The sequence below is a fragment of the Chelon labrosus genome (assembly GCF_963514085.1).
Source record: "Chelon labrosus genome assembly, chromosome: 14".
NCBI classification, from domain to species: Eukaryota; Metazoa; Chordata; class Actinopteri; order Mugiliformes; family Mugilidae; genus Chelon; species Chelon labrosus.
In genome coordinates, this window is record NC_140347.1 from 10,743,311 (window position 1) to 10,753,386 (window position 10,076).

Below are 10,076 nucleotides of genomic sequence, written 5' to 3' on the forward strand. Positions count from 1 at the left end.
ATACTAAATAAAGAGCCGTTCGAGAGCCATGGCAAAAGAGCCGACTCTCAGAAAAGAGCCGAACTTCCCATTACTAATGACCGGTTTGTGTGCTTTATAAACAGTTCGACCCCTGATAAATTGTCCATGAAAGAAAAGTCAGTGTATTTGATATTATTATTATTATTATTATTATTATTATTATTATTATTATTATTATCCAAATGCAACGTCTACTTACGTCAATGCGGAAGTTGGCAGTGGGAGGTTTGACGCTCGTCGCTCTCCGTTGTACGTCACTGTATGTTGACGTGTGGCTACAGTTAGAGAGTGTGTCCCGTTAGCTTAGCTGACAGTTAGCTGGCTCTGCCTTCTCTTACCTGGGCGGTTAAGGAAAGAGGAAAGCCCTGACAGCTGGTGATTGTTTTTGGGCACATATCGACTTGTAACAATGGCGGACGAGTGGGAGGAAATCCGTCGCCTCGCCGCTGACTTCCAGAGAGCACAGTTTGCTGACACTGTGCAAAGGTATCTGCACACAGGCTAACTAATGCTTAGGAAATGATACGAGCAGCTGTTAGCAGCGAAGCTAACGACAGCTGACATGAAAGCTGGGTTTAAAAGCAACTCTTTTAGCTGTGGACTTTATCCTTCCTAGTAAAATAAAAATAAAATGCATGTCTATATAACTGCCTATAAACTTCTTCTATAAACTTTCCCACAGGCTGTCTGAGAGGAACTGCATTGAAATCATTGCGAAACTGGTCCAGGATAAGAAGCTGGATGTGGTGCACACACTGGATGGGAAGGAGTACATCACCCCAGCTCAGATCAGCAGAGAGATCCGAGATGAGCTCTACGTCCATGGAGGTCATTTAACTGTCAAACATTGTTTTCCAATAAATGCAGCTCTCACCTCCTGATTTTGTTTTTGTGGGATTTTAATGAACTTTTGTGATCTTGCTATCTCATAGGGAGAATCAACATTGTGGACCTTCAGCAGGTGCGTATCGGCAAGTTGAAACGTTACCAGCTGTGTCCAGATACGAATCTTTTATTCACACGTGTCCCGTGGGCGATCTTCCTTTCAGATTCTTAATGTGGATTGGGTCCACATTGAAAACAGAGCGAGCGACATCGTGAAATCCGACCGAGGGGTCCAGCTTGTGCTGGGGCAGCTGATCGATGAGTGAGTACTTAAAGGACAAGGGGATATCTGTCCATCCTCACATACACCATGACACTCGGGCTCTCGTTTTGTGGATAGGGGTTAAATAAAAAGAAATATGTCGCACACACACTCCTAGCTTTGTTTATTTTGGCCGCCTTGCCTTCAGAATAGGAGGTGAGTTGTGAGACTCAGATGTGTATCAGAGGTGGTGTGTAATCTAGAACTTGGTTTGGGATTGAATCCTAAAGAATTAGAGTGTGATACCCCTCTCCCACCACCAAGACTTTAGTTATGGTGGTGGGAGATGTCAGGCCTGGACAGGTTTGTCCTTTTCTGTATAGCTAATTGGTTGTATCGAAACCAAGGGTGTCCAAATTACGGCCCGCAGGCCATCTATGGTCCATTTTTTATTCAAAAAATACAATGGAATATGGTCCACACAAGGAACTTGAGCTTGATTGTATGTATTGTACTATTTATTATTTAAAAGTAGCTGGAACTTGAACAAAGCAGCCTCTCCACTAAACGCGTTTAATCAAAATGTTGGACCAAAAATGGCAGAACCATAGAAAACGTGAAAGAACAAGTGAATTTGTGTGTATTTCCATTTCCATGTGGGCCTCAGTGAAAAAGTTTTGACACAACTGATCTAAACAGAGGTACAGGTGGAGATTTGACATGACTTTGTCTTCCGCAGAACGTACCTGGACCGTTTGGCTGAGGAAGTGAATGACAAACTGCAGGAAGCTGGTCTGATCACCATCGCAGAACTGTGCAAAAGCTACGACCTCCCAGGAGATTTCTTAACTGAGGCGAGTCAGTCTTTACCTGCTTTATCACATAGGAAATATGGTCATGAAGTAGGCAAGAAATAGTGTCCTTTATGTAATTCTGTGATACCTCTGACAAATGACAAGTATGTCTTCTCGTATATATTTTTAGGAGTTGTCAAAGCGTCTCGGGAAGCTTATCCAGGGAGAAATGGACCAGTACAACAGAGGAGTCATATTCACTCCCGCTTTCGTTTCCCGCCACAGAGCCAGAATAAGAGGGCTTTTCAGTGCAGTCACAAGGTAAACACAACAGCAAACACAAGATATTTCACCTCAAGCTAGGACTACTCCTTGAAATTGTAAATTTGTCATATTCAGAAAAATGACGGTATTAATTACAGTAATCGCACAACGAAATTCTCGGTCAAGTGAGATCAGATGTGACAGATCTGAACGTTATAGAGATAGAGATAGAGATAGAGATAGATCTTTATTGTCATTGAAAATACACACCACAGGTGCATACATGAACAATTTTTCGTTGCATATGGCTCACGTATCAACGCTTATTACCGGAATTACCGTTTTTTTACAACCTGGACATTGTTTCTGGCATAAACAAAATACGATCGTATACTCACCCATATAACTTTGGTGTTATCTGGAGTCGTTCGGATGATATTTAGATCCACGTATATCCATATAGTGGGAGTGACTGGGGCACCGAAACGTAGCCTCTAAATAACCAGCCTCATTATCTGCCGCGAAACTCATTAATTTCACTAATATTTTGTTATGATACGCTAGTGCTATTCCCAGTTGAGTCCAGAGTTACTCACCCATATATAACCAAAGTTATATGGATGAGTAAACTGTCATATTTTATACCTTAAATAAGGTTCAGGTTGTAAAAAACGGTAATTCCCCTTTAAGGCACAAGTACTTAAATAAAGTCTCTAAAAAACAGAACAATAAAAGTATAAAACAGTGCATAAGGATAAGAGTCAGAGTACGAGAGTACTGCACTTGATTTATTGTGATGAATGAATTATTTTTACATTGACTAAACTGGCCACAGTGCATTGGGTGTGCTCTACCTGGTAGCGTTAGCCTAGATGTGTTTTTAACTGAACATAAAAAACAAGTGGTGTGTTGCATTCTAAATCAGTTTAACCTAATTATTCTTTTCTGATATGATAACCAGAGCCGACTAGCATGTACCTGCCAACCTGACATGGTATTCTAATGCAGACAAGCTAGATAAACCTGTTATGACTTTTAGTTTTTTATCTCTGTTACGCGCCGTTTACTTCAACTTTTTGGTCGTCTGCTGACGTAGCACCTCTTTCTTTATGAACTTTACACCAGTCCCACTAATGAGCATCATTACCGGAGGCTACATCTTTAGTTCAGATCAACATGAGACGTGTTGTTTTTTATTAACTTGATACTGTATTCTGATTGACTGCGTGTTTTGCTTTATTCTGTAGGCCGACGCCTGTCAGCAGCATGATAGGAGCATTTGGATTTCAAGAACATCTCCTGTATTGTGAGTGCCTCTTTTTTCTTTTCTTTTTCATTTTTTCGGTGTTGCTTGTTAAAGGGGAATTATTGTTTTTTACAACCTGGACCTTATTTCTGGCATAAAATACGATCGTTTACTCACCCATTTAACTTTGGTGATTTGGAGTCGTTCGGACGATATTTAGATCCGCGTATATCCATGTAGTGGGAGTGAATGGGGCACCGAAACGCAGCCTCTAAATAACGCATTATCTGCCGCGAAACTCGTTCATTTGACCAATATTCTGTTATGATACACTAGTGCTATTCCCCGTTGAGTCCAGAGTTACCTGTTATCTATTCGCGGACGTGCAACGGTTTGTTGTTCTTTGGCCAGCTGTTCCTCTCTCTCCCTCTCCATCCTCCTTTCAACAAGCTCCTCATCTGTATACTCAAGTCAGAGGTGAGTAGGTCAATCTACAGACCCCAGGTGATGATAACAGGTAACTCCGGACTCAACGGGGAATAGCACTAGCGTATCATAACAAAATATTGGTGAAATGAACGAGTTTCGTGGCAGATAAAGTTATTTAAAGACTATGTTACGGTGCCCCATTCACTCCCACTACATGGATATACGCAGATCTAAATATCATCCGAACGACTCCAAATGACACCAAAGTTATATGGGTGAGTAAACGATCGTATTTTATGCCAGAAATAAGGTCCAGGTTGTAAAAAACACTAGTTCCCCTAGTTAACGTGTAATGCCATTAGTTGTAACGTAACATGTTTTGTCGTCGCCAGCTGTCTTGGAGGAGTTTGTCAACTCTGGACGTCTGAAGGGGAGTGTGGTTGGAGGCCGGCAAGACAAAGCTGTTTATATCCCTGATATCTACTCCAAAACACAGAATTCCTGGGTGGACTCTTTCCTCCAGCAAAACGGATATTTAGGTAGGTTCTTCTCGATTCGTATTTCTTTCGGCTTTGATCACTCCCAATACCAGCTTTGCTTTGTGACGATTCTTGGTGTACATTTTCATCAACGTATATATACAATGCTTCTCCTCCAGAGTTTGACGCGTTGGTCAGACTGGGGATCCCCGACCCCTCCAGCTACATCAAGAAGCGCTTCAAATCCAACAAGCTGCTTTTCCTCAGAGCAGCCTGCGTGGGTCAGGCTTTGGTGGACCAGGTGGAGGCTTCTGTGGAGGAAGCCGTCAACTCTGCCACATGGACTGACCTCATGGTGATTACAGCAACGACTGACCACATTACAGAAGATGCAGGTTGTGTTTTTGTGATTTCCGTTACTCATTCTCCCCCCTCACCCCTTGGCTTTTAGCCAATTTTGCCCAGCTGCCTGTCGATGGAAGACATCGGGATGGTGATCGGCCAGGCTATTAGGAACACTAACATCCAGTCCTCCTGCAGAATGCTGGGAAGCACATTTGTTGTCAGCGAGAAGTTCATCAGCAACTGCCGCTCTTTATTTGATGAAGCCATGCAGAACAAAGCCCAGAAGGTGCAGCTTCCTTTGTTACACATCTCCGTGTTAAATGTCGTCAGTGCACATTACAGAAAACACTTTCCAACTGTAATCCAACAATATGCCTGTGGGTTTTTTTTTTGTTTCAGGAAGTAAAGAACAATCCCGTGTTTCTGATAACTGAAGAGGATATGAAGCAAGCGTCTATCATGACAGAGAGCTCAGCTCCCTCTAAAAAGGAAAAGAGAGAAGCAGAGCGCAGGAAGAAGGCTTCAGGTTTGTTAAGACAGAAGTTGTCATGAATGTCACTCTCCTGGGAAACATTCAGAGGTGTTCGCTCCATCCTAAAAATCCCGGACAGACGCTACGAGAGTTTTGATTTTCCCCCGGCGGTAAAAAACGGGATTTGTAGTTTGTTGGGTTTTTGCAGGATTTGTACAACTTGTATTTGACATAGAGAAGAACATCATCCAGTGTAAATACAGTGAAAAGTAAAAGGCGGGGAGTAGGGATGCACCGAAATGAAAATTCTTGGCTGAAAACCAAAAATGGAGAGTGGGTCTTTATATATTTATATAATACTTTATATACTGAAATACGTCCACACGGCAGACATGCCCGTGCTGGCTGCGGTTGTTGCTTGCGTCATCACAACATCCTGTTTCGGCCATGCTGTTTCGGCGATAAAAGTCTTTTCTGCCGAAAATGGCCCAAAAGTGCATTTTCGGTTTTCGGCCGAAAATTTTCAGTGGCCGAATATTCGGTGCATCCCTGCTGAGGAGGTTCGAAGATACAAACGTTTGTACAACTCGTCTTCGGCGAAATTTCGTCGAAAGTTTCAGTTGCCATTGTTGAAACTGAAGCAGGAAGTAGAAACAAAAATTAGCTAGCGTTTGGGTGGAGTTTTTACGGAGCAAGCCAGACCGACGAGCGCAAATGTGACTCAAGGACGAACTGGTTACAATTTAGTCTTCAAACGTCTGTGATCTCGCTAAACATGTGGCCCACAATTCATCTTCTGAACGAGATAAATATCGTCTGTTGACTGTTTTTCTCCCAGAGGGCAGCGGCAGCGTGAAGGCGGGTGGAGGAGGCAACGCCAGAGAGATCCGGATTCGCAAAACCAAGAAGAAAGGGAGGAAGGATGAGGACAGCGACGAAGAAACCGGACCTTCGCAGCAAAGTACGCAGTGGGCCGCAGAGCCATTTAATCTTCACAAAGACATAACGTCTCTATACGCGTGTTACGACCGCTCAGTGGTTGGCTATGGTTCTCTCCATTGGGTTTTTGCATCTATACTTTCCCAGTGAGGCTAATTAGCATGTGTTTTACCTTTGCCAAGATCGCAACAAACAGACTGAAGCGCCGTTTATGGCCGAGGAGGAGATCGTGGCTGTTTTAGAAGCGCGACTGAGTGACTGCCCTGAGGAAATCCTCTCGGAACTGGCAGAGAATTTAGTGAGGTAACGCACAGGTTTGATTCTAAAATTACTTCTCTCTGCTTTTCCAAGCCAACTTCCAACAATCGGTCCAATCTCTCGCTGTGTCCGCAGGCCTCTGACTAAAAACTACCAGGAGGTGTTGCGGACAGTGTTCATGTCGTCCAGCAGCTCTCCATCGGGGGCCAGCAAGAAGAAGAGCATGAAGGATCTACAAGAGGAGATCACCAACCTTTACAACAACATTCGCCTGTTTGAAAAAGGCACCAAGTTCTTCTCTGGTAAGTCTCCGTCGCTGCTAAAGTAGCACCAGGTGGATCTTCACAAACGGCCGTGGGTGCACCTTGGGTATTTAGAACAGAATCAGGAAACCTCTGGCAGAAGGTTTAGGAGATGATCTTCCAGGGATCCCATACCGTCTGATCCTTCTGATGTTCAATGCTTAATAGACTGTTTGCTTGTGCAGATGAAACCCAGGTCCACATCGCCAGGCACGTCCTGAAGACCGTGTGCACCGACGTCGCCAACATCCTGGTCAACTTCCTGGCTGCTGATATGATGATGTCCGTGGAGAACCCCAGCACCATCACACCTGAGGTCTGTCTCCGTGTATTTTTTTTTCACTCGTTGGCCTGAAAGTACTCGAGTGAATGAGTAACTCTTGTTGGGATTCAAGCGGTTCCATTTTGAATGACTGACTGTGATGTGTTGCCTCAGGTCAGAGTCAAGATTTTGGGCAAACTGCCAGAGGAGACCAAAGGGCCTCTCATGAAGCTGCACAACTGCCTGAATGGCAAAGTAAGTATTGCAGCTGATATTTAGATTGTTTTGTGGAATGTCGTCCAGATAGATAGATAGATAGATAGATAGATAGATAGATAGATAGATAGATAGATTACCAGACAACAGGTGTGCATCTAGTGATTTAAGAAAGATATGAGCGTTATTTGTTTAGTATTGCCTGTAAACAAGCATGGCCTCATTAGTCTCCCTCTGTTCGTTACAGACCATTGAAGACTTTCTAACCAACATAGAGACGTGTGCTGAGGTGTGTGGCTTCATGCTGAAGAAAGGAGACAAGAAAAAGGAGAGGTATGTGTTTACTACATGCGGCATTCGTTAAAACTCTTAGAAATGTTGGTATGTCTTTATGTTTGTGTGTCTGTTTCGTCCAGACAAGCCCTGTTCCTGCACCGCCAGGCTCTCTGCGAGCAGCTGAAGGACACGGAGGATCCGGCTCTGGTGCTCCACCTGACCAGTGTGCTGCTTTTCCAAGCCAGCACCCACTGCATGCTGCACGCCCCGGGCCGTTGCGTGCCTCAGATCATCGGCACGCTCACAGGAAAAATGCCCGCGGTATGTATTGACGCTCGCTGACGTGGGACCAGTTTATTCTAAGGGGAAAATGTAGATGTGCAGTCACAGAGAAGGGGAACACTTGATGTCCTTTAAATATGAGGATATGGGCAATAACTTGGAAATCGTAGTGTTATAAGTACAGAAAAGTAGAGCTGAGAGAGCGATTTCTACAAAACTACTACCAAAATCTGCTCATTTGCTTTAATACGACGGTCACGGTGTCGGAGCACAGAGACAAATAAAAGGCCGACTACAGGAAATGAGAACGTAAACCACAGCATTGTCCGAATCGGTGTAAGAAAGGTGTATTTATTTAGGAGGATGAAGTTAAACTATAGTGCAGAGGTCTTCAACAGGAGGTCTGCGACCCCTAGGGCGTCCGCAAAGGCACCGCAGGGGGGGTCGCAATTTTTTTTTTCCATGAATTTAAATGTCTTTAAATACACATACACATCAGTTTGGGGGTCCTTGGCCTGGAAAACGTTGAAGACCCCTGCTACAGTGAATTAAACATGTCAGTGTTTCTGTTATTTAAAATGAAACTTATCAGAAGAATGGACACTTGAAAATGCACCAGAATTACATGAACTACCTAAAATGATAGAAACCATCCTTGGAAAACAAACAAAATGTATTTGAGGTGTGTTTTAGAGGGGGTGGAGCTTATGACCTGTACTGCAGCCAGCCACCAGGGGGAGCTCTAGTTGCTTTGGCTCCACTTTAAAGGAGCTGGTCCGTCTTTATTTACAGTCTATGGTCCAACACAGTTCAATAGTTCTACAAAGCATTGCCTCTGAAATAAAAACACGGTTGAATCAACAGCTCTCTCAGTTATTTTAAACAAATTAAAGTCCATTTTCGTTATATAACTAGAACTTGAATATGTTTTGATAAACTGCTAAAATAACTAAAGGTGCATCAACATATGGACATGTCTGTGAGTCAGAAACATCCCAGGCTGCAGATTGTAACCGATATAACCAATTAACATGGACCTCATCTCTTTGAATATAGAGACAGGTGTGGATTTCCATTCAACAGATGTGTTTCTGCTTCAGTGTGGTCGAAATGCTTCACCACCGCTTCGTCTCGGGGCTGTTTAATCTAGTTTTCAGCCTCGGCGGGCGGCTGTTTGTCTTCTCCATCTGCTGCGGCTTTAGCGTGATAGAGCATTTGTTTGGAGAGCTAAACTGACGGAACGTGTGCACCTCGCCTTGCAGGACCAGCAGCAGCTGCTCTCTGCCTACCAGAGCCTGGTGGTGAAGCAGCTGGTGAGCCAGAGCCAGAGCAGGAAGCAGGAAGAGGTTGAGGACGGCAAGGCCGAGGAGCAGGACGAGGAGGTGAGGAGCGTCCGTGCGGAGCTCATGGCCCTGATGCCGCAGGTGAAGGACCTGGTGCTGTCCCAGAAGAAGACGTCCGTCACCGAAGACTGAAGAGCGCAATGTCATAACTGATCTTTATGGTCTTAACGTATTCAGATAAATGCAGATTCCTGTTGATAATGCTTTATTTTTGTGATTTATCCCCTGTGGACATAATCTTAATTATTAAAAGAAATCTGTGAGCGGGGCGTCTCCCTGTAAACCCAGCTGACGTGAACTTCCTCAATTAGGGTTCTAATATTCTTGCATTTATTATATGTCTCTGAGAGATGGGCGGATGAAGCTTTTGGGGCTTATCCCCGACTGTACCACGGTTTTACTGGCATACCAGTGTCCAACTCCGAGTCAAATTTGCACGTTCTCTTTCTGACCATAGACGCAGCATAACCTGCAGAAACCCTCTGCCCTTGGCCTGAATTTTGTTGACAAGCCAATCCTGGACAGATGTGCAGTCGTTGTAAAACTAGGCCACTGGAATGACCCTTCACGCATTTTATTACACATTTTATAACAGTCACTCTTTTCAATGGTATCAAATGTTTTCTCATTTCCATGAGATGTGCATATTCTTTGACTGCTTGATACTTCTGTCAGTGTGAAAGTAAGGACCAGGAATATATATATATAAGTAGTTTGTCTCCCTCTTGTGGCTAGCTATGGAACTACAAATACCTGCCAAGAGATTGTCATTCTCCCTTTGAACACACACAATAACACACGCTGCATGGCCAAAACAAAAAGTTGCCACCTGGACTTCATTAAGCAAATAGGTAGGAGCCTCCTATTGGATAATTACTGCATGGGTGATTATCTTTCAGCTGGAAACAAGTTATTTAACCCCAACTGATGCAATGAGTAGCTTCTCATTTCTTAAACAACCATGTCTAAAGACACATCCTGTGGTCGTGGGAAAGATGTTAGTCTGTTTGAGAAGGGTCAAATCATTGGCATGCATCAAGCAGAGAAAACATCTAAGGAGA

General features: G+C 43.8%; 1 protein-coding gene across 1 annotated transcript; it reads left to right on the plus strand.

Moving 5' to 3' along the window:
• The first annotated feature begins 286 nt into the window (after window positions 1-286).
• On the plus strand, window positions 287-9,574 carry ufl1 (UFM1-specific ligase 1). The gene is made up of 19 exons (XM_084560137.1): window positions 287-507; window positions 704-849; window positions 954-982; window positions 1,071-1,168; window positions 1,848-1,962; window positions 2,093-2,223; window positions 3,414-3,472; window positions 4,234-4,380; window positions 4,500-4,675; window positions 4,772-4,951; window positions 5,065-5,191; window positions 5,976-6,098; window positions 6,259-6,379; window positions 6,470-6,636; window positions 6,822-6,952; window positions 7,073-7,153; window positions 7,362-7,447; window positions 7,531-7,711; window positions 8,935-9,574. The coding sequence occupies exons 1-19, from the start codon at window positions 431-433 to the stop codon at window positions 9,145-9,147; spliced, it is 2,388 nt and encodes a 795-aa protein (XP_084416263.1). The 5' UTR covers window positions 287-430; the 3' UTR covers window positions 9,148-9,574.
• Window positions 9,575-10,076: the final 502 nt, after the last annotated feature.

Coding starts and splice junctions, on each gene's coding strand:
- ufl1 (XM_084560137.1), top strand. CDS start 431: ATGGCGGACGAGTGGGAGGAAATCCGTCGCCTCGCCGCTGACTTCCAG. Junction 3,473..4,233: donor TCAAGAACATCTCCTGTATT/GTGAGTGCCTCT, acceptor TGTCGTCGCCAG/CTGTCTTGGAGGAGTTTGTC. Junction 5,192..5,975: donor GCGCAGGAAGAAGGCTTCAG/GTTTGTTAAGAC, acceptor TTTTTCTCCCAG/AGGGCAGCGGCAGCGTGAAG.